The sequence below is a fragment of the Ammospiza nelsoni genome, chromosome 5, assembly GCF_027579445.1.
Source record: "Ammospiza nelsoni isolate bAmmNel1 chromosome 5, bAmmNel1.pri, whole genome shotgun sequence".
Taxonomy (NCBI): Eukaryota; Metazoa; Chordata; class Aves; order Passeriformes; family Passerellidae; genus Ammospiza; species Ammospiza nelsoni.
In genome coordinates, this window is record NC_080637.1 from 3,725,784 (window position 1) to 3,750,731 (window position 24,948).

Sequence of the window (24,948 nt, forward strand, 5' to 3'; positions counted from 1 at the left end):
GTCCCTCCCTCCTTATAAGCTGTTGTAACTTCCTGCTGTACTTGGCTGTCGGTTTCCCCTGGGACTCAATAAACCTGCATTCACCACAGCTGGAGAGCACTCTCTTCTTATTTCTGCTGGCTGTAGCCATGAGCCCAGCCACATCCTACCACACGGTAACACTGCTGTCATAGCACAGAGCATATGCCTTAGGCGCTGTCCTGAGCCACAGAGATTGGGATAGTGCCCACCTACTGCTAGCGGTGCCAAAAAGCTGGCCGGGACGTCCAAGAAGGACCATTTCCTCCAGCTGGACTGCTTCAAAACAGCTCTGGGTAACTCATACCACAGCCTGCTCAGGGTGATTTATCATTTATAATACCCCATATAACCCAGCCCTCCATTAGTGTGAAACCATTTATTCTTGTTCTCTCACTCCATACCCTTGTCCAAAGACCCTCTCCAGCCCTCTTGGAGATCCCTGAGGTACTGCACTCTCAGCAGTTTCTCCAGGCTGAACATCCCCAGCTCTCTCTCCCTCACTCCAGAGCAGACACACCCCAGCCCTTGGAGCACCTTCATGGCCTCCATTGGACTCCACTCCAACAGCTTTGGATCCTTCTTGTGCTGTGGGCCCAGAGCTGGAGGCAGCACTGCAGGTGGGGTCTGAGCAGAGCAGAGTAGAGGGGGACAAATGGGCTGTGCAGAGTCTGTGCTGCTTCCTTCTCTGGTGTGTTTCCAGCTCTGTCCCTCAGGGCACCTCCTGCTCTGCTCAAAGGCACAAAGATGTGGGCAGAGCCTCCAGCTGCTTTGCTTTGCTGCCCATGGCAGGAGAGAGCTCTGAGGAACAAGTCCTGTCCTCCTCAGCTGTACCCAAGAGTGTGCAGCTGACTTGTCCCTCACCTCCTTGGCCAGGCTGTGGCACCAGGGCGCCTCAGGGTGCCCAGAGATCCTGTCTGGAGATCTCCATGTCTGGAGATCCCCAAAGCCCAACAATACATGATTGTGGACAACTTGCTCTCGCTGATCCTGCTGCAGCCTGGAGTGTGGACTAGAAGGTCCTGAGAAGTCCCTCCAAAACACAACAATTCAGTGATTCTGTGATCCTGGCACATGCTTTTGTTGGCTTGCTGTTGAAACTGCACCTTGGGAGCAGCAGCTGTTGTATCAGGCAGGCTTTGGCATCAGATCCATAGAGAGCTTGGAGCAGCCACAGCTGAATTCCTGTGCTGCACTCCTTGGACACCTTCATGCTCTGCTCTGCTTCTGAAGCTTTTCTGCAGATTGATGGCAAACTGATTTGGGGAAATGTATTCAATGCTTATCAAAGTTCAATGTGTGCCCCATCATGGAGTTTGCAAGAGCTTACAATAAAAGTGATTTGCTGCAGTGCTGCATTGCAAGGCCACGTCTTCTATAAACCACAATTTGCTTCTCACTGAAATTTCTACACCCACCAGTAAAGTCACAGTGCCCAGAGCATCCTTGCAGGACATTGGGTGTGCAAATGCAATCAGAGGATGCCACAACACCCACACAAGTGTCAGCATCAGACACCAGTTATTCTCCTGTGAATGGCATGAACCAAGTGTGCCAGGGTGCCCACATCACTTACGAGATTACCTCCATTGATCCAGGAATAAGACTCCCAACTTTGATGTCCTCACTCTTGATCCTTTGGGGTGGGGGCCTTTGCATTGAAGAGTTCTATGTGTTCTGTGAATTCAGGACTATGTGGGATTACCCTACTTTTCACCTTGGAGTGGTTGTACATTGGGTCATGCAGCACTGTGGAGTTGGGGGACACTTTGGGGTCTTTGATGGTTTATGGCCCCTTCTAATGATTTGACCACTGTTGGGCCCTGCTTTGTTCTTTCAGTTGGGCCCCATCAGAAAGGAGGAATTGCCCCACCTCCACCAGATCTGCTTCTTCTTGGCCTTCTCCCTCATTCTGGATAAACCCTACTTTGTTTAAGACATCAGTCCCATGCTGACAGAGACAAAAGGAAGCACAGGACTCAACCAGCTTGTTAAAGCCAACTTTGGTCTAACACCTTTCTACTGATTCTTAGGGAGAGGAGTCCCTTCCCTTCTGCACTGTGGGGTCCCTCCCACAGGAAACAGTTCTCCTTGAACTTCTCCAGTGTGGCTCTACTCTCACTAGCCGCAGCCCAACCAAAACTGCTGCAATATGAGGTCCTCCCACAGGCACACAGTCCTCCCAAAACTTCTGTGGCATGCCGACCTTGGTGCCAATGGTGTCTCCATTTCTGTTCCCTCATAGGTTCTCACCTCCTCCTAATCTCTGGCTGGAAATCAAACTGAACGCCACAATTTTCTTTGATTTCCTTCTTAAATATGTTACTGCAGGTGTGTTACAAACATCTCTAATTGGCCCAGCTGTGGCCAGCAGCATGTCCATCTACAGAGCCAACACCGATTGGGTCTGCTGGACAATGGTGGAAGCTTCTAGCAGCTTCTCACAGAAGCCACCTATGTGGGCCCCCCACTCCCAGAATCCCATCTGTGCAAAACCAACACACCAACCCCATCAGTGCCACCTCTGTCAACTTCCTAGGCTCCTCCTAGGACCTTCAGCCCTGGCAGTAATCAGAAATGCCCTGCCATCCCCAGCAAGCTTGGAAATACATGGGAAGCCCAACAGTGAAAAGGATCAGCTTGGATTCTGCCCTATTCCATTCATGAGGACTGTTGCTTTCCATTAGTTCTATCAGTGCTGGACCACTGGGGAGGTCCCAGATGCCTGGAGTTTGACCATTGTGACACCCATCCACAAGAAGGGCTGTAAGGAGAATCTGGGGAATTACAGGCCTGTGCAGCTGGCTTTGCATCCCAGAAGGGTTTTGGAGCAGATTGTCCTGAGTGTGATCACAGGACACATCCAGGAGAACCAAGCCATCAGTCCCAGCCAGTCAGCAGGGCTTTAGGAAAGGCAGGTCTTGCCTAGGGAACTGTTGGAAGCCTGGATGCTGAGAATTTTAAACTTTCTCTGTTGAAAGGCACAAACCCTGCTGGGAACACTGCATTTGACCTGAGGCTGTGGAGAAGGCTTCCAAAATTGATTGTTTACCCTGAAATTACAGGTGTGTAGTTTGAAAAGAAGTATGTAACGTCACAGGGCGAAAAACTTAGGGATTAAGGTTTTTGAACATAGCAAATTACATTGCATATAAAGCAAGATGGAGATTTTGGGGTGTTGGCTGGTTGTTGTTCTTCACCTTCCTCTTCATCGGTTTAGGTAGCATTAAGTAATTGGCTAGAAAATCTGCATTGTGGACTTTGAGTGATTAGTTATTGGGTTAAAAGTAAATATACTTTAGGTGTCATTCCTTATTGGATAGTTCAGCCTTAAAAGACCAGGTTGAGAAAGATACTGGGCCATTTTGTATCTTGTTAGTTGAATCCTGTAGAACTCACAATTTGTAAGACAAATAAGAATTAATAAACACTAAGACCAAAAAAGAGAGACATTATCTCCTGCTCTTTTCATCCCAATCCAAACAATAAAGAAAAGAAAATCAAAACACAATAGCGAACCTGATCTCCTTTGATGACCAGATGACCGGCCCAGTGGATGAGGGGGAGGCTGTGGAAGTGTCTACCTGGACTTCACCAAAGCCTCTGGCACAGTCTGCCACAGCATTCTCCTGGAAAAGCTGCCAGCACAGGCCTTGGAGAGGTGCTCTCCTGGCTGCCTCAGGAGCTGCCTGCATGTCCAGGCCCAGAGAGCCTTGGTGACAGTGCCACACGCAGCTGGCGTCCGGCCACAAGCGCTGTCCCCAGGGAGGGGCCTGGTCCTGTTGAAGATCTTTCCTGATGATCTGGATGAGGGGATGCAGGGAACTCTCAGCAAGATCACAGATGGTGCCAAGTTTGGAGGAAAATTCAGCTGCTGGAGGGCAGGAAGGCTCTGCAGAGGGATCTGCACAGGCTGGATCCACGGGCCGAGGCCACCTCTGCAGGCCGTGCAGAGCAAGGCCATGGAGCTGCTGAAGGCCCTGCAGGGAAAGGCCTGTGAGGAGCAGCTGAGGCAGCTGGGGTTCTTTAGCCCAGACATGGGGGCTCTGAGAGATCATTTCTCTCCACAGCTCCCTGAAAAGGGGCTGTAGCCAGCTGGGGATCTGCATTTTCTGCTGGACAACCAGCGAGACAGTGAGAGGGCAAGGCCTCGACCTGCACCAGCGGAGATTCTTGTGGTGCATCAGGAGGAATTTCTTCACATAAAGGGTGATTCAACATTGGAATGGACTGCCTGAAGATGTGGTGAAATCCCAATCTCTGGAGACTGGATGTGGCACTCAGTGCCATGGTCCACTTGACCAGGGTGTGATTGGTCCGAAGTTGGACTCCACGATGCCAGAGGCCTTTTCCAACAGAAATAATTCTGTGCTTCTGCCAGGGAGCCAGCTTGGAGCTGAGCGCAGGGCTGCCCCAGCTCCACAAGCATGCTGCCGGGCATCTTTCAGCTGGCATTGCCTCTGCTTTCTGCTGAGCCTGCTGTGAATGGGCAATAGGGATGGAGCCCTTTGCTGAGCCCAGAGCTGCTCCATGCCTACAGTGGGGCGGGAAGCGCCTGAGTTCTCTGGGAATGTGCAGCTGCACTGCCATGGCAGGGTAATTTTACAGTTTGCTCTGTGTCTGTCCATCTTTGGGGAGAGCTCTGGGCTCCAATGTGTCACAAGGGTTTTAGCCACCATAAAAAAGTTATTTTTGCTGGGAGCTGTGAGGAGACACTGCTACCTCAAGCCACTTTACTGAAAAGTGTTGTATCATGCAGCTGACTTAGCTGTTCTCTAGTAACACCGTGGGTTCAGATTGCATTAAATGAACCATTTGTCAAGTGCTGTTCTGGAAGAGAAGGAAACAAGAAAATTAAGACATTTTCATAACCTGGCCTCTGCTGGGCATAACTCCTTTGTTCCATCCAGGAGTACCTTTGGCTGCTCATTGGGAAGGCAGCCTGGGAGCTGCTTCCTGGTGCTTTGCCATCCCCTGGGCAAAGCAGATGCCATCCTCATCTCCTAGGTTGGACACCGGATCTCTCTCATGTAGGCAGCAAATGTATTGTGTGTGGTTCTGCATGAAAGATGTTCTGTTTGTGGCACTGCCCGGCCAGTCTCCAGCTGCTCCTCCAGGGAAAATGCCCAGCTCTTCATCTCACCCTGCAGGGAGAGGCTTTTTCCTGGGAACTGATGACCAAAGGCATGAGGGTCATTCCTGATCTCACAGGAGGTTCCCCTGGAAGTTTCCTGTCTTAAATTAAATGCTAATCTAGAAAAAAGAGACTACTTTTGCTAGTCTAAGTGCTTTATCTTGCTGGTAGCTTTTAGAAAAGAGGAAAGGCAAATTTATCAATACCTAAATATTTATTCTCATTGTTAATTTTACATCCAAAATCAGATTAAGACATTAAGTAAATATTAGATGTTTCCTTAACCATCTTAGCCTCTGGATACAAAGGCCACACCTATTATAAAAGTTGTATAGGATTAAACCTCCTTTGATATCTGAGGAACTTATCTCTTGTGTACCTGGATGGGATTGTGTGAAGTTACACTCCATTTACATAAGAACCACCAAACCTATTCAAACTAATTACACAATAGGAGAGTTTCCCTATTGTTTTGTTTTATTTTTACTGTTGCGCTTGGTTATTGTCTGGATTCTCCTCCAATGGGATTTACAAATTCAGATTTCACACAGCAACTGTGCAAATATTGGAGCTCCAACTGCCAACAACAAACCCCAAACATATAAAGTCTTTTATACTTTCAAATATATCCTTGGTGGATGGCACGCTATTTAAGGGTGGCTCAGCAAGATTATCCAGATGATTAATATCTATGTAAACATCAGATCCATTCTAAAGAATACTTAAAGGCCAAAACATGAGCACATGAGCTGCTTCTGACAATCCAGGTCACATTCATGTTTACTCTGAAAGCAGCAACAATTTAAGCAAAGACTGATTTCACTTGACATTATTTTTTTAGGAACTGCTAATTTGTGATTCATTGTAAACTCAGAGCCTCAAATTGCTTCATAATCTAAAGCACCTTCCAAGATGGCAGATACATATATCAAAGGGACCTAAGAGGGAAAATATACTCAAGATCAGCCTGATCTGTCTCAAGTGCTGGATGCATGGTTCTGCTGTGCCAGTGGGTTTGAGGGGTTTTACATCAGCTGCTGAAAAAGTCCAGAAAATGCCAACCCCATTCAATGGCAGTACTGTACCTTGGGAGTCCAAGTTGGCATCCTTTTGTTTTTCTTTTCATATGAAGTTACATTTTCCCCCACTACCTTCACAAAATATTCAAAGCCCCAAGCAAATGAAATGGTGTGATATAAATATGATAGAAAAACCTGCAAGCTCAAGAAGGCTGAACCAGTGGTTCTGAGCTGGAAGTAAACAGGTTGCACTGCCTCCATCCTTCAGGGAGTAAATGCAGTGATTTATCTCTGCCCTTCCCTTGCTGGTTCATATGCAGGTGGAATTTAATTACTATGGCTACCCACAACCACTTTGTGTCTAGGTAAACTCTGGATCTTAGATATGTAAAAAGATTTAAAAGCAAGTGGTTTTATCTTGATTTTTGAGAAGAAAAAAAAAAGGAAAAGAAAAAATGAGGAGAAGGTTTGGCTGCTGTCTTCCAGTTTCAAGCATGACAAGTCTTCAGAAAACAGCAGTTTAAGAGTATCAGACAGATTGTGATTATCAGTGAGCACAGGTGAGGAAGGCAGAACATGAGCCATTGATGGTTTGGGAATGTATAAGCCAGCTCTTGTACATACACATGCAGATATTCCAGGTTAACACATTACATCCTTTTCTTCTAACAGTTGCAGAAAACTTGTTTTAAGCAGCCATAGTACTATAGGAAAAGGGGAAAAAAACACTTCCTGGGGTTTCATTGATTTATGGAATTGTTTATCCCAGAAAAAACCCAGAAGGGACATGAAACATCATCCAGTTCCAACTCCCTGCCATGACATGCATTCATCCAGGTGAAACCCAACTTACCCAGCTGAACATGGCTAAAAAGAGGCAGAAGAATATCCAGACATTGCAAATTCCTAATAATCCAAGAACCTGTCAAGTATTATGTGTGTTTGAGCCTGTCCTCAGATGCCTTTGTGCTGGGCTCTCTTACTCTCTGCAGCTACGAAAGGAGCTGTCAAATTATTGGCTGCCATGATCTGCATCATCCTTGTCTGAGCTCAAGGAATGATGGAGGAACTGTCATGGAAGGCACAAATCCAAAATAATTGGGAGGAGGGGAGTGATGAGGAATGCCTGTATATAGCAAACCATAAGGGAATCCAGTCAGATTTTCAGCTGCAGTGCAGGGGGTGAAGGGGTTTTATTCCCAAGGGGAACAATTTGAGGAGAAAAGTGTGCCTGTGCTTGACCCACCTGGATGAGGAAGAGGCAGGGGGACACCAGGTGTCCAGCAAAGCTGCTCTATTTGTGGGGAGGATGGTGTGTGGGCTGAAATGACAGCAGCACCATTTAGTGTGCTTGGGAGAATGGTCCATATGTGCTCCTGGTGGCTTGGGAGGGGCTGCAGTTATATTAGAAACACATCTGCTGTGTGGTAGGAGGAGGAGAAGTGGGTTTGGGAAGCAGTTCCAGGCAGGGCTCTTTCCCCAGCAGGCAGTGATGGGGTGCAGTCCTCATCTTAGTATTGGTGATATTTTTGCCCGACCTCTGGGAGAAATGACAAGAAGGACTCCACCTTATCAGAAGGCTAATTAATTACTATATTATACTATATTATTCTGTGTTATATTACACTACATCTAAACTGAATCTGCACAAAGCACTCAGCTCAACTGCCCAGCATCTCATGACTGTCTGCTGACCCACAGTCTGCACACACACTTGGTCCTGATAGGCCAAGGAAAAAAAACACCATCACTCTGGGTAAACAGTCTCCACATTGCATTCTACTTTGGCACAACACAGGAGCAGCAAATGAGATAAGAATTGTTTTGATCGTTCTTTCCTCTGCTTCTCTCACTGCTTCTCTCAGGTTCAGAGAATGTGAATCCCACACTGTAGGTCAGAAGTCATGCTGTCCTCATAAGAGTTGAGCTGTAACATCTTCTGTCACCTTCACACGTTGGGTTTGAGTGTCCAGGCTTCCTCCTCATTTGCCACTGCTGGTCTTGGGATCGCTGGTACAATCTGGTTTCTTCTGTGGCAAGTGATTGTTTTCACAAGTTTGCATCTGAATGCCACAAATCCTTGAGAAGTCTTCCCTACAACAGGAAAACCACTTTACTACAGATGGGAAAACGCAGGTTTTCTATGGCTTCTTCAATATTTACTATGAAAAACAACAGAGTATTTTTTGCAGAAGACACCATTTAGGGTCTCAGTTGCTCTTTCATTTGTCTGTTACTATTTCATCTGGCATTGGCTATTTCACCTCTGTTCCACCACAGAGCCAGTACAATGTAGATCATTCTTGACACTTTGTCCCATAGCACATTTTCAGAAATCCTAAAATGGCCCAGGCAACATGCACTATGGTTGACTACCTTCACTAAAGCACATTTCAAAGCATTGTTTACACTTTCTATGGCTTTATCCAGCCATGAATTGACAAAAATTCACTTTTAGTGTGGTTTCACAAGGTCCTCCCGTCCCACTTTTCAAGAAAAGTCCCCATTCAGCTAAGAAGCAGCAGTGATTAGTAGGAAACATGAAGAGAAACAGGGATGAGGATTAGCAAAGAGAGAGGAGAAGAGGAGAATTCCCAAATGTTAAATAGGAACATCTTGGCTTAACTTGGCAGGGGACCCTGTGAACAGGAACAACCTTGGTGCATCTCAGTGTAGTAACAGAAACAGGAAGGAGGCCAGATTGAAATAAATATGAAGTACAAAGTTGTCATGACACAACTCTGAAATTAGAGGGATGAAGTTAACAGAATTACGTGGTTGTGTTGGCAGATGCTCCCCCAGACTTCCCACAGTTTGGCCAGAGAGAAAAAACTGATTGCATAATCTATCTGAAACAACGTATTTGCATAATTAACCTTAATTTTCCCACAGAATTAATCTCCCACCCATTATTTGAACTGCCATTCTCAGTTCCACAATGGCTGGGACAAAGACTTCTTTTTAGAATTACAGAATCACAGAATGGTTTGGGTTGGAAGTGGTCTTAAAGCCCATCTCATTCCATCCCCTTGCCATGGGCAGGGACTCCTTCCACTATCCCAGGTTACTCCAAACTCCATCCAACCTGGCCTTGGACACTTCCAGGGATGAGTCCACAACCTCTCTGGGCAACGTGTTCTAAGATTTTTTTATTTCAAAAACTCTGATTCCTCCTCGAGTTGGGCCAGTATTTAACAGCTGAATCAGACAATCCCAAAATCCAGGGTCATATTTAACATCAAAGAGGATGTCCAGAAATCTCAGCAGTGCAATAGGGAAAGGCTGATCCAGTTGACAACTCTTCCACCTCTAGGGATTTTTTTGTTAGATTTCATGTTTTCCTCATTCTGTCTCACTTACCTTATTGGCTGCTTGGTCAGTCACACAAAGGCAGTGGAAATGATAAGCAGAACAAACCAGATAGCTGTAAAACCTGAAAATTAATATGGTTAGCAGCTGGAGTTATCTTTGTTATTACATTTACTCCGTCTGGGACAAACAGGCAAGATTAGGGATAGGGTCTCATTTTGCCCCTCTGCCCAGAGGCAGGAATTTTTCCATGTTTCCCCATTGCTCCCAGGACCCAACCAGAGGGGACTTGGGCAACTAGAGATTGACCACAGTCAAATAACCAGGGACTGCTGACGTTGTGGTCTCTGGAGTAGTTTGCAAAACTACTGGAATCAAGAGCCCTTGTGCAAAGTCTTGAGCATGTGCACAGTCAGACATAATTTCTGTTTCATCAGCTAATGGCTGAGTGGAAGATGGGGAAGGGGGAGAAGAAAATCTCTTCAGACTGATCTAAATGCACTAGTGTAGCTCTGAGGAAATGTTCTATTTGCCCATCTTTTTTATTCCTTTGAAAATGTGAAAAAACCTCAGCATTTAAAAGTTTACATTTTTTTCTGCCTTTTTCCAATGAAAGTGATTCACTGAATTCACAGAAGTCTCAGAGAAGAATCTGAAAATCGTTCCATTTTAAAAACCAGACTTTTGGTTGATCTATTTTCTTTTACATTCCTTACAAATATTTGAAAATTTCTTTACAAAAGCTTAAGTGCTTAAACAATCTGTTTATACTGTTTTTACTAACTTCTCACACAATACATGGGTATAGATTTGTCTTGCAGCATATTTAGTGGCTCTTCTAACAGAAATGGATCTCTCTGGAATAGAACACCAAACTGAAAGACCAACTAAGAGCTCTGGGTAGTGGAGTGAAGTCTTTAATAAAATGGCATACCTGTCACTGGCAGTGTCCCTGATGAGGAAGGGAAAGAGGACAGAAGATTCAAATCTATGGAGAGAGAGAAATTCTTGATTTTTGCATCAATTTGCTCTTCTGATGAAGAACACACCAGAGCAGTGATGAGGACAGAGTCAGGCAAAGAGCCAGCTCATCCCAGCACCAAAGCAGTTCCAAGGGTGGAGTCTGACAGCTCTCCCTCTGCACAGAACACTTTAAAATGGCCATGTTTGTTTCTTGGCCATCAACAGATCTTTCCAGCCTGGATACCAACATATCTGCTTACCTGATACCTGTTAATTGTGGGCATGAAGTGAACTAGAATGGGATCCATCTAAGAGCTTTACTTCATATAAGACTAGAAGGATGACTTTCAAAGTGTCAAGCTAGTACTTGAAAACATGGTTTCAACCAGGACCTGGTTTTGTCCAGAAATGTAAGCTAAACCTTCCCTGGTGCAAGAAATTAATTGAATTTCTCTCTTATCCTGAAAGGGAAGGTCTGAACTTGCCCTAATATGGGGTAAGATTTTTAACAAGGTGTCCTGTAATAGTGGTTTCTTGATAAATTTTTTGTGCTGAATGCTGAAGGAGAACTGAGAAAGTTCCAGTCTCATTACAGACATCAGATTATAACAAAGTCAACACTTTAGGGGAATAAGCATTTGGTACTCTATTTGCAAGGACCTGACCTTGCTAAGGTTTGGGAGCATTTCGCAGGAAACTGGAATTACTGTTCCATTAAATTAAAGGCCAAGGGGGCTTCTTTTGTTATCCAGTCCCATGATTTTCACAATCCCAATTTAAAAATTCTAAAATATTTGCGATTTTAAAATAGATGTAATTCCAATAGGCTGTATTGTTTTCTAGGACTGGTTTGTTGAAGGGTTGTATCTATCACAGCAAGAAATTCTTTTATCTGGATAGCACCAAGTGAAATTTTCAATGGTGTCATGATGGAAAAGACCAGACACCAAATTGTTACTTCTGAACCAGGTGCCACAGAGAAATAGATCTATGAAATAGGGGAGAAAGTGCTGGCCTGATGCTGAAACAGTGTGTGGTCTGGTATGGTCACAAGGGCTGGAATGACAAAATGGGCTGAATTTCTCGTTGACAGCCATTCATTTTACAGATATAAAAGCCACAATAAACTTTCACAAAGCAGAAATCTGTACATTTTCCTAGAAATGTGTGGAGTTTTCTCCCATAAGTAGGGACACCTATTTCATGGTTACTTCCCAAGGGATTGAGTGAAGGAATCTTCACTCTAATGTCTGTGTACATTATCATCATATCAGTGGTAAGTTATATTTGACTCCTAATCAATACTATTTCTTTTGTTGGCTTTAATATAGATATCTTGATACAGTTTAATATTATGCTATAATCTGCTAGTAGTTATTTTAATTTTATACTGGATAGTAAGTAATTCTGATGAAAGTCTTTTGTCTGTTACCTCCTGTTCATTTGTCTTAATAAACAATTCCTTTATATATAAATACATATGATTTTCCACCAATTGAACTTGCAGGACAGAGTGATTCCTTAAATTTAAACTGTTGACAAAATCTGAGGCTAAGGAAGGATTTGCCTTCATTTCAGCCCTTTTCTGGGAAGGTGTTTGAATACACAAGGGAGTTCTTTCTTTTCCTCAGTGGCAGGGCTTCTTTAGGAAATTTTTTGAAGCTCCCACTCTCCCCATGACTGCTGGGGGGTCTGAACTCCACATGAGCAGGTCAGGACATTGCTGTGGTGTAATCACAACCATCACAACCATCTTACCTGGCTCGATGGTCTGTGGTGGCCACTGGGTGCTGTCATTGGTGCATCTCATGTCAAGGGGAGTCCAGAAGATTTTGCCATTCTCCTCCTTGCACGTCCTGTTGCCAAAGGTGGGGGGTCTCTTATCGTAACCTGTCTGGCATTTGAAATGTAAGACTTGTCCCACGTAATAACGCTGTTGAGGCAGCCTTATGAAGGCATGTGGAATAGTCTTGGGAGGACCACAGAAACCTGTGGGAGCACATGGTTAAAGCAGACAGATTTTCCATGCTGCTTCTGTTCTTGAAAGTCTTGTGTTCTTAGATAATATAAACAGGCAGGACATAGCAAGCCTTTCTAATTCTTGAGTAGGATGTCAAATACTCATTTGCTTTTACTGTATCACCTTATTCAGACAAGATATTACAGAAATTGTTTCTTTCGCTCTGCAAAATAATTAATTATTCACCATTTTTACACTAGTTCCATGGAAATCACCAGGAGAAGTATTGAATGAGCTCTTACTTACCTTTTTGTTTGGACTCTGAAAGGTCTTCTTGCTTCTGGGGTGCAATGCTCATTGATTCTAATTCTGGCTTCTCTGTCAGTTCTAACGTCATCGTGGAAGCCCCTGACAACAATTTTTTCTTATCTGTGGTGAAATTACATTTGTTAAGTTACAATAAGACAAATATCAGAACAAAGTGCCAGAACACCCAAGCTTCTAGAGGTTGGATGAAACTGCATCAAGTTCTAACTTAGAAAAATAAGCACAAAAGATCTTTTGTTAATGTTTTATACCAAGTTACACATGGAGGACAAACACCTCTATGTATAGAAAAAAACCCAACACTCACTCACCCAAGCATTTAAATTCTTGGTTGTATATCCAAACAGCTCCCTGCTGTTCAATCTTACACTCAATTCCTTGGTATGTACCATATTCTCTGTCATAGCCAGGCTCACACGCATAGTACAGTTTGGTTGGTGGTGGATACATGTGAGCAGTAACATCAGCAAATTCAGTCGCTGGAAGACGTGGGCATGCACCTGCAAATAGAAAGCCTGAGAATCAGGACAGCCTGGCATTTTACTTTATGGATCAAGGACTGCCCTGTTCTCAATACCACACATGTCCAGCAGATGGACAACATGAAACATTTTCTTAATGAAGAGTCATTATTATCAACATTTTCTTAATGAAGCTGTTAATAATTGTTTTGGAAAGCAGCTACCACCACCAGAGTTTGCAGCCCTCAGTCTATGGAGTGAGGCACAATAGGCAAAAGTAAGCAATTAAAAGTTGCAGTTGTCTATAAGCAAACATTGGGAATGGGCACAGACTTTCCGTTCTGTCTGAGGACACCAAAGAGCAGATTACTGTGAAATAAGTTTGCAAACCTAAATATAACTTGTCCCAAAACAAGGATGTGAAGTGTTGTGTCATCAGCAAATCATATCTAAATATACTTCTCAATCAGTTGGAATGAATTCAGTTAGATCATTTCAGTGCACTCAAAAAGCCTGCTCAAGCTGAGCTGGGGACCCAGAGGTTGATAAAGGCACTACTTAATGATTATTTAAGGTCTAAAGGCTGATAAATTAAAGAATCACATAGTCTGGTTGCACCAGGCCTGGCACTCTGGATCTTTGGGTGCATGATCCACGGTCCTTTATGCTTATGCACAACAGCAACAGCTATCAGGACTGAAATTTCTTAGTCATCATATCCTCACATTTTCTACACCCATAATTAATGCAGCCTTAGCAACCAGCAGGAATGACTGCCAAAGGCCCTCGAGTCCCTGAGAGCTGTTCATCATTTGGTGTCTGCCCTTGACTCCCAAAGTCCTTTCTCCTTGAAAGACCAACAGCAACTTAATCAGTGACTCCCAGCCCCAGCCCTGCAATGCCCTTTTCTTTCATTTCCTCACTTCGACATTTTCTGCCCTTTTTACTTTACTTTGTCTTCCTGTTTAGTAAGTCACAAAGTTTAAAGAAGCCAATAATGAAAGGTATGTGAGCAGTTTAACAGCTAATCTGCATAAAGGTTGTTTTAATCCCCTTGTACCTTTGTGTTATCAAAGGATTTGCCTTGTAAATGACATCAGAGTGTGGCTTTTAGAGAAGCGACTGCACCCGAAATAGTTAACCACATGTTTTACCACAGACTGTCAGGGTGATTAAAATTAAAGAGTTATCAGATCAGCAGCAAGTTGAGATCATGTACTCTCACTTTCCCTGAAAGCTAAAAGCTTGTTTCCCTCAAGACTTCAAAAGCCTCTTTGAAGCAGATTGCAGATCTGAATCTCAGCATAAGGCACTCCAACCTACAACTCATTAGTCTCTTCTTAAGAAAACCCACAACGTTTAACCAACTCATCATAAAGGGCAAACATTCTTTTAATTGATGATCAGATGTTGGGTTCTTCTGAACTTGCACACATCAGACAGAGATTGTGCAGAAATGGTGCACTTGAGAGAAGGTGAACATCCACATTGCAGCTGGATCACACACAGCCTTTCTTGGATCCAGCCTTTTCATTTCATCCACATTGCTCAAGTTCTTGTCTTCTCACATCTAAATAACTGCAGTATCTTCTTTGACCTTTACAACTATATTCCTTTCTCCGATCCAGAAAGAATTTTGGAAGAGGAATTTCCCAGGTCTTGTTGTGACCTTGTGCCTGCCTCCCTTTGACTTTTAACTGCTTCATTGTCACATAAAACATTTTGCTCCCATTTTCAAGAACTGTCTCCTTTGCAACCATCATAACCTTTTAAAACACTGGCTTCTCCTCCCATACTTCTCACCAATGTGCTTGATCAAAGTTGTCAACTTTTGGGTTTATTGTTGCACAAGTCCTCACACTAGGAGGAGTTGTAAATGAATACAGATATTGCAAAATATCCTTTGCTATGATTGCTCTTGTCTCAAAATATCTTCTATATTTTCAGAAGTGCTTATCTTTATGTGGTTTACACTCCTCTTTTTAGAAAAAGTAGGCACTCAGCATGTAATCCATGCACCCTACTGCCAGGCAGTTTTAGGGAGCAAAAAGATCCTCCCTGAGCCTCCTTTTCTCCAGGCTGAGCTCCCCCAGATCCCTCAGCCTCTCCTCATCAGACCTGGGCTCCAGACCCTTCCCCAGCTCCACTGGACCTGTTCCAGCACCTCCATGTCTTTCTTCAGTTTCATGTCATGGCACCTCCTGGAATAGTTTGGGAAGATGCAGAGAGGATGCAGACCTGGTGAGGTCAGGACCATACTGACCTCTGGAGTGAATTGTGCCTAAAACTTCATTCCATCTTTGTGCCCAAGGAAACTACATGGTTTGCCACTAAAAAAAAATCAACATCTTTGCTGTGTGAGTGGTAAAATAGCCACAGGATTGGAAGAATCCAGGGAGAAGGGAATGGCAGGGTGGATTTTTTTTCTTCACCAGATTTCTGACTTTTTACATTTTTAGGGGAGATTAGCTTTGTGGTTTTGGGGGTTTTTTTGTTGTTTTTCACCTTGCTGGTAAGTAGCCAATCAATTTGATTTGGCATGATATGAAAATGTCCATCTTTTAAAAGGCCAGCCCATCTGGGCATAACCTGCCTCACAGCCTGTGGTATTTTGCACAGCTCAGCTTTCCCTGGATTCTGCATCCCTTCTCAGCTTCTCCAGGGTTGCAATCCTGCTGTTACTGGTTTGAAATACTGCCCTCACATTACCTTGAGATGTCTTGATGTTTTGTTTGCCTCCTCATTTTCCCTCTGCACTTATTCCAATTTTTCGTCCCCATGACAAGGTGCCACTATTTCCTTCTCTTGCTGTCCTGATGTCCACTGTTCTCTCATTCCTTCATTCACTCAATTCATCAGCCCCTGCCAATTATTGTCACTTCCCACACCCCAAAAGTGTCCTGGGACTCCATTTCTCTGCACTTGGAGGCAGTAAATGGGCCAAACAGATAGGCTGGTGTAATTGTGTTCTCAGGGATTTAGCCTTTCTGTCAGTTGCAGAATTATGAGAACACTTAGCTCTCCTAAAGCAGATGGGAATTCCTGTTTCTCCCCATATTCATGGATTTTTGGTGCCTACGTCATTTGTGTAAGTTCTGGAGGTGGTTTCAATTCTTATGATGGATTGGGTGGAGAAAAACCCTTGGAATAAGGAGACTTGTGTATTGAGACAATAGACAGCCATGAAGCATAACAATTTAAAAAGCAGTTATTTGTTCTGCTGAAGCGCTCCCTAAATTAAGTTTGAAAAGTTTTTTGAGACCTGCAAGCCTTGTCATCAGAGCCAACAGATAGGTGTGAGCTGGGGTGTCTGATGCCCTTTGAGATGTCTCAGGGCATCTGGGATTTCCACGCGAGCTGTCAGATATCAGACAGGAGATACTGGAGGGAAAGAAACCCAGCATCTAAATCAGCATCAACACTTTCAGATTTCTTCCCTCACATTTCCCATTCACCTCTGTTAGTCACCCAACCACAAAACTGCTCTTGGTGGGTGTGCTGGCAGTACCAGGCTTCATGAAACCCTCCCTCCCTCCTGTTTCTCTTCCATGTCTGAGCTGGCAGAGCAGTGACAGATGAGGCTTTAAAACAACACCTTTAGTCCACGAGAAGTGAGTGTGGAAAACTTGTAACAGGTATTTTTAGTGCTAGGTAAAACACAGACAGTGAGTCATGCCACACTAACCCAAACTCAGAACTTCCTCTGTCACGTGGCTGTGTGTCACCAGCGCTGACACTACTCTGATCTCAAGTTAAAGCAGCAAGGTGCAAAAATAGGACAATTTTCCCCTTACTACAAAGGCAGTAGGATGGGATCGGTAGGAAAGTGGATGCTCTGAAGTTTTGGGCAGAAGCAGTGGAAGAAACCAGGCACTGCACACACGCGCCCAGTTCAGAGATGAAGAGCACCTCTCCCCAGAGACAACAACAAATCAAACCAGGTGAAAATGAAGATTTTTTTTCCCCAGCTGTGCCTGAAAAGCTAAATCAGCCCTGGGGATTTATGTGCTGTGAGAAACTGGGCTCTCTAAATGGTGCAGTCTCATGAAGATGAAACTGATACAGGCGAGGCAAAGGAATTGATACCAACAACAGGACTGAAATGGTAATGAACTTTTTCTTACTTCAAAACTTATTCCCAAAGGATCCTTTAACAAGCAAGCCTCAGCTCTGCAGGATTCTTTCCCCCATTAATGTCATTTATTGCTTATGTGAATTTGTAAGATGGAAATAGATCCCAGATGTGGGGTTGGGGTACAGACCCCAATTTTATTGTAACTTACTTGTGAGATTATAATTAATTGTTCATTAGATTATAGAGAGATTATCTTAAACAATAATTTGAGTAATAGTGAGTCTGCAGGAAGTGACAGAAATACAATGCAGATAAAGTGACCAGGCACAAGTTTTAATGCAAACAGCAATGGAGGAGAGACCAGCCTTAGGGGGATGGAGGTGGGTTTGAATATTCCCAGCAGTGGAGAACAAGAATGTCCTGTTCTAAGGATCTGGCAGTTCAGTCCCTGCTGAGTTTGCTGTACCAGATATCTCTGTTCAAAAAACAGTGTAAAATAAAGTGGAATATGAACTGGGACCACAGAAAACTGGTTTTGGGAGAAATGCACTTCTCTTACCTCTTGGTTTAATCCTGCTGAGCAGCTGTTTGCCATTGACCTAGACAGTGGAATCTGATGCAAAAAAATTCTATATACAGCAAGGCTAGAGCAGGTTGCACAGTGGATACAGCTTTGTCATGCCAAGCATAATTTAGCCTCAGGAATGTGACATTCTTAGCTCCTTCTGTGAGAAGTGGAGCTGGGCAAACCTCTCTAGAGACTCCTAATTTACTTTCCAAAGCAAAGCTTTAAGGTGCTTCTTTCTTTTTATCAGCTGCAGTGGTGGAAGAACATTCTTCCATGCTGATATTGATAATAAGAGTGGTTTACCTGATGTATTGATAATCTCCCACCTCCCTAGCAGAGAGGCTGGGCTGGGGACTTGAACCCAGAATGTGGAATTGGAAGAGGAAACATTAACAAAGAAGGAAGAGGAAGGAAAACAAGCCTGGGCACAGAGTGCTGCATAGAAAGTGCACTAAGTAAAGAATGGGTACCGTTTGTTTTTGTTTCTGCGTGTTTATAACATCCTTGGTTCTGTGGTAAAGCCACAGAGCTCACTCTGAATGCAACCACGGCACATGGTTTTGTAGCAGAGCACAGAGCCAAGTTTTGAGAATATCATACATGAAAGCCTTGTTTTGGTGTGTGACACTTCTGCTTAAATAGAGAATCTCAGTAACCCACATATCTTTGATATTTTCATCTGAAAAGAAACAAAAACTGTCTTTTTAAACAACAGAAGAGATACAGATTCTTTCCTTTGTCTGGAATTTTCTCAGCCTTGCCTTTTGTAGGGCTGAAAGGGCAGTAGAGAATATCCTCTCTGAAAAGAATTGAATGGTCTGAGAAATGTGTGTCCCAGTCTTGGAAAAGTGAAGGAAAAACGGTCTAGTGGGGAAATTTTGATTTCAAATATGCCCTAAGGACTCATCTCACCTGACTTAGGGACTTAGCATGATCATGGAACTTTGCCCTGGAGATCTCAAAAGTGAAATGGAAGTTTTCTGCACATGAACATGATTTTTCTGATGTCATAAATGAAGTGTTTTTCCACATAGAGCGGGTTATATATTCTTTATGTGAAGGCTCACACTTTACAAATCAAGAATAACAAGAAAAAGCAGCAGGTGACTGAGTGCTGCTCCCCTGGCAGGGCTGAGGAACAGGGAGTCAAGTGAGGGAAGTCATGGAAGGGCTTTGGAAATGTGAGTTTTGGGGAAGCATTGGAGGAGATGGAGCAAGGACTCGGTGAGCCACGTTGTTCCAAAATTCAGGACCAAGGTCAGGGAATGGAATCCGTGGGTAGAAAATATCCAGAAGCTGGGCTTTGAAATAGCATTAATAAAACAGGGAGAACAGGGCAGACAAAGCTGAAAGTTGAAGAGGTAGGGAGACTAAAATAACAACAATCTGAAGGCAACAGTGAGCAAAGTCAGGAGCAGTGGCTTGATAGAAGTAGCTAAAGAGTGGATTTTTTTCTGCAATAAAAGGAAAAAGGACATTACATCTCACCTCTGATGAGGTGGGAAAACAATTCCTCCAGCTCAAGAAGCAGGTACTGCAGGATCTCTGTCTGTAATATCTGCTTTCCTCAGTAGCATCACACTTTTAAAACTTTTCTTTTTACATTTTTTTACTTGTAGCTGCATATTGAGCCCTTTGTTGCTGAAGGCCACTGTAGCTGAAAGGTTTATAAAGGTATTTGCTCTCTAGTTGACCTTACAATAATCATTTGTCTGCGTTTGACAACTTTAATGTATTCTGCATTGCTTTCCAAATCCATGGGAGCCAGCACTAATATGCAAGTATAATGGGAAAGAAATCCCTCTCATTTACATGACTGAGATCTGGTACCCATCTTGTGTGAATGAAATTCACATGAATGAATTTCTTTCTTTTCTGAATTTTAATCCTTTCCAGGTTTAAGTTGCAAATCTGTTCAGTGTATCCCTGTATGATGAACAGCAAGATGGAAAGGCTGTAGGAGCACAGAGCAGATTTTACCTTGTGTTTGACCCTCACTTCAGGCTTCACCCCCATGCCTGCAGCTTCTAGGCACTGCTGCAGGATAAATGAGATAAATGTGATGCTCTTCACAGGAAAACCAGTATTTCTCTTCATTTTAGCACTGAGGTGTAGTTTAATTTTTATTAAATGAATGATCATCCCATGCCTGCTCTTCCCCAGTCCCCCAGGACTTTTCCCTCTCAAAACTCTTTGAGAACTATCAGTGAAACTGTTCTGTAAAACAAATGGTTTTTATTTCCTTCTCCCTCTAATTATATTTATTCCTGATTGTGCATTTTGACAAACCCCATCTAGGGCTGGATGTATTTACAAAACTGAACCTGCAGTGCTGGAACAAACTGAAAATACTGAGGCAAAAAAAAATAAAATAAAGCACTGTATGTGCTGAGGCCTGGTTGATTTCTGATCAGTTTGACCCAGCCCCTTTCCCTTTGCTTTGCTTATGTCTATTCCCAGGTCTCTTTGTTGATTCCCCTAAGGAATTAAATTAACAGGTCTTACAGCCACAATGCCTTAAAAACCATGATTAAAAACCCCTAAATTGGTGAAAGGTGGTGTTTCTACCTTAGCATGTGCAGGGAGAAATTACAAATATATATATAAATATTATGTTTAAGCATTTGGAAAGACATTGAAAATAAGTATAGGAAGCTGAGGAAAGAAGAGCTTAGAAATACAGTGGGGAATGCAGTCCTGTGCATTAATTCATTCAGTGGTGAATAAAATTACATGAAATAGCATAAAATGCAACTGCTCTGAAACCCCTCGATTTTTTTTTCCAATAAAACAGAACGGTTTCTGATAAACCAGAACTGCCGGAAAGAAATTTCACATGTTCCAGGCAGAGTAATTCAGAAAGTGTGATCTGGGGAACCTGACTCATCCCAGAACTGATCCCAGTGACACATCTCTGGCTGAGCAGCTCGTGGTGCTGCTCCTGCACGCAGCACCAAACACTTCCCCCGGGCTCTGGCTCCTCATCTGGCAGTGAAGGGAGAAGCTGCAGCATTTACTGGCAGAATAGTGAGAATAAAATCACCTGGGGCTTCAACACTCCTGCAGGTCCTTCCTGCATTAATCAGTTCAGTCATTAGCAACACACTCTTCCCTTGAGGTGGCCAGCCCTGAGGAAAATTCCCAGCCCTGCTAAGGATGATCCATCAGCAGTTAGAGCACCAGCATATCTGAGAGCCTGCCTCAGGCTGTGTCTGTTCATGCCTCTCAGCCTGGACATCATCATTCAGACACAGAAAGAAATATCAGATTTATGGAGCGCTGAGAATGGAAGGGATTTTTTTCCCCCTGCCTTTGAACAAAGCAGTTTAAATTTAAATACACTAATGCATCACCAGACCATTTTTCAATGCACCCACTTGTCACAATAAATAAGCCAAATCTAAGCAGTGTCACCATTTATAAATGTGTAAAATTATGCTGAATTGGATTAGCTGTCTCCATTCACAGTTTATAGGCACTGCTGATTGAAAGGCATGGCTGAAAAAATATTTCATTTCTATAGTATCCATAGCAAATTTGGATGGTATCTTTTAACTAATAGCATTGCCATCAATTTTACCTACAGGGGTGCTGGCATTTCAGTGTCTATTTTTGTTTCCTAAAGTTACAAGCAAAATGGAAAAAGGAAATTCAAAGGGCTGCCTCAGGCTGCTTTGATCTGCCCACTGTTCCAGTGATGGGTTGGAGGATACATACATTAGTCAGACAAAAAATATCCTCTAAAGCTCTGGATTTTCTGCAGTTGACAGCTTGTGGGCACAGAACCCATTTCTCTCATTTCCTTAGAATAATAAATTCCTTAAGCTCCTTCGCACCATTCCTTTGCTGAAAGGAGTCAGGATGTTGTGATTAAGTTTTGGTGGCTCTAAGAGCCACCAGAAAACCCAAACCATTTCTTCCCTCCCCAAAAGGCAAAAAGAGTCTTTTACCTGTCCTGTTCCCTTTGCTGAATCCAAACAAGAGCCACATCAAAAGCCACTTGTGCTCCATGGGACTTGTCCCCATCTTTTCTCCACACCTCTGGGGATGGTGAAGTTTCTCAGAAGCGATGAGCTGTTGCCAGCCAAGCCAAGGAGCTGTTACTGCCTGATGAGGCTGTCTGGCAGCATCACCCACGTGTGCAGACAGGGCTTTGGTCAGCAAATCATCGTTTTGCTGGCTCCACAGGAAAGAACAAAGGCTGCTTTCTGTTCAGGCATTAGTCTGTTATCCAGGAAACCAAAGTCGATGCTCAGCGTGCCATCGTGTATAGGAAGTGGTTTGACACATCAGAGCTCCTGGCTCCACAGCTCTTTCACATGTCACTACAGCTGAGGTCAGTAGGAGCAGGAAGATTTTAATAGGTTTGTTCAGGCACTCAGCCCCAAATCTGTGGCTGGACAGGTATTAGAGATGGACCAGGGGCTGTGGAATAGATGTCTGGTGTGTGACAATGGATCTCAGGCTCTACCTGCCAAGAAAAGGTTCCATGGCTCACCCTTTTCGGTTTCAGAGGTCTTCTGTTAGTGATGATAAAGCCATACTGCATTTGGTTTTGATGGAAGCATGTGCGCAGTTTCTCTGAATCACAGCTGAGCTTCTGAAGGATGGACAGCTTGATTAAAAAAACAAACAAAAACAAGAAACATGAGGGTGAAACTGCCGGGTTTGGAAAAGGTTTCTCTTCCCTAAATTGTCTGGGTGTGACATGCTTCAGTGAAAATTTTGCAAATGCCAGTGGAAAACTGGAAATATCATGCTTTATGTAGTTTCTCTTCAGCCATTTCCACAGAAATTATTTCCTGTTAGTAATTAACAGGGATAGACTATAGAAGAAAAGATTTAAACTATCTGTGGTATTCTGTCATGATTTTTACATGCTGGGCATTTATTTCTCCTTTATAACTCCTCAATGAATTAAATATTAACAGGCAAGCTGAGGAACAGATGTGACACATTTTTAACTGCTGCTGTGGCTGTATCCATCAGTCTGCCACCTTTCTCCTCACAAATCTCCCTTTGCTCTTTCCATGAGAGATTTTGTGCAGCTTTGTGATGCGGGTGACAAATCCTCCTGCAGGCCTTGCCAGGAGATTACTTCTCAAATCCAAATGCAACAGGGCATGGAGAACAAGTGAGATTTCTGAAGCAACTGCTGTGGGTAAAATGCTCTGCTCACCCTGGGGCTGCTTCGTGCTCCACAGTATTTACTGCCTTTGCTTCACTATCAAATCATCTTCCACATTTAACAGTGTAATAGGAAAAGCTCATGCCAAAGCCCTCTGAAGGACCTAGAGAGTTTCACTCCTGAAAAATCTGTCTGAAAGTCTTAGAACCCAATTCTTCACCTTTTTCCAAGATGTCTGGAGATATGTAACTGCCTGAACCCTGCAGTCATCTGGGCTGGTAAAATTTATTATATTGCCTGGAAAGAAATCCCAAACTTTTTATCCTTTCCTTACTAAATACAGGATCTGTTCTTTTGAGGTGAAGGGATTTGCCTTCACTTGCCAACATCTGCTTCAATTTCTTGCTTGGCCTAACTATTAAATTCCACAACTATTTTAATGATGAACCCAGAGATGGGGGATGTTTTCTGCAGTTCTCCATCCAGCTCAATCTTTCATGCAGCCATCTGTTTTTAGGTAGCAAACCTCAGCACAGGTGAGTAACAGCCACTAAGGTTTTATCAGAAAAGGTGAGTTTTTATCCAGGAATAAATGGAAAGCACAGTCAGTTGTACTGGGATGAATGCTGACTTCAGGTGGCTCGTTGCTACTAACACAGATTGTATGACAAAGAGCTGTAAGGCAGCATTTACGCCTCTTAAAGGTCAGAAAAAACGGTTGTGGTTTGTGAGAGGAATTAGCCAAACCAGCTTTGGAAATAGGTCAGTTTGCTGAATGATTCTACAAAAGAAAAAAAAAAAAAAAAGAAAAAAAAAAACAAACAAACAAACAAAAAAAAAAACCACCAAAAAAAAAAACCCACCAAAAAAACCCCAGAGCAGATTCTGCAAGCAACAGACCCAAAGTAGAGTGAGGTAGAGGAGGGGAGAGCAAGGGGAAAAGGCACCCAGGCACAGATAAAAACTGGGATTTATGAGGAAAAAAAACCATAACTAGCATTATAATTTAGATGATCAACATGAGATGTTAGCAACAGAATTAGGTGTGGCAATAAAGGACAGGAGGTGCTGTGAAAACTCAGTGGGTATCTGGGAAGTAGTGGAAGGAAAAAAAAAAAGAAAAAAGGCATCTTGAGAATTAAGGATATCTGTTGCTCCTTGATTTTCCTCCACTGATCAGCAGAGTTTTGCTGCTCAGGTAAGTCCCTCTGTTTCAGCAGAGAACTGGGAGGAAAAGAGCCTGTCACGTAGCTCTGGCCACCACAGACAAGATTATAAAGATTATTTTTATTCAATATCACAACGTCACAAGTACAGAAATGGAGTTGCCATGGAGTAAACCACAAACACAGCTACAGCCTTCTTAGGTCTAGGTTTAACAAGGGCTTTTTGAAATCCTGTAAGTGCTTTTAAAACTGCACAAACTCATTTGGTCTGGAGAACTGTCCTTTGCTTAAATTGGTCTCTCAGCCAGCTTGAAGAAAAGGCAACGCTGTGATCTCACTGCAGCCCTTCCCAGTTCAAAGCAGTTGTAAACATCCATGTAACTCACAGAAATAAGCAAGCTTTGTGTTTTAGTCAACTTTTCTGCTGTTAATCATTCTTACACCAGTCCTGTATTCAAGGGAATAATGTTTCATACAGACCTACCCAGGGAGGGTGTGGGGGTGGCTCTAGCAGCTACCTAAACTCTATTAATCAGCATATTGCTTATGCATCCTTAAGATTATGGTAATGGAGGTTGTGAACTCACATTGTGCACCCACAAGGGCCCTTCCCAACCTCCACAGCAGCATCCAGCTCTGCTGCAGGGCAGAGGTTTGGGGAACCCTGAGTTATACCACCCCCTTAAAATTATCTTCAGAAAATTTTCATCCAACCTAATTATCTATAAGGGCCAAACAGGTTTTAATCACTTTTTATTTCCCATAAAAGTGAGATGGAGCTGACATAAATTTCACACCTTAAATGGAGCATCATTACCAT

At 43.3% G+C, this 24,948-nt stretch overlaps 1 protein-coding gene across 1 annotated transcript; it reads right to left on the reverse strand.

Moving 5' to 3' along the window:
* Nucleotides 1-5,347: 5,347 nt before the first annotated feature.
* LOC132073547 (interleukin-2 receptor subunit alpha-like) lies at nucleotides 5,348-22,005 on the reverse strand. The gene is made up of 7 exons (XM_059472640.1): nucleotides 21,785-22,005; nucleotides 13,042-13,230; nucleotides 12,710-12,832; nucleotides 12,202-12,432; nucleotides 10,415-10,468; nucleotides 9,532-9,604; nucleotides 5,348-8,265 (listed from the first exon to the last, which is right to left on the reverse strand). Exons 1-6 carry the CDS (start codon nucleotides 21,858-21,860, stop codon nucleotides 9,552-9,554), a joined length of 726 nt encoding a protein of 241 aa, XP_059328623.1. The 5' UTR covers nucleotides 21,861-22,005; the 3' UTR covers nucleotides 5,348-8,265; nucleotides 9,532-9,551.
* Nucleotides 22,006-24,948: the final 2,943 nt, after the last annotated feature.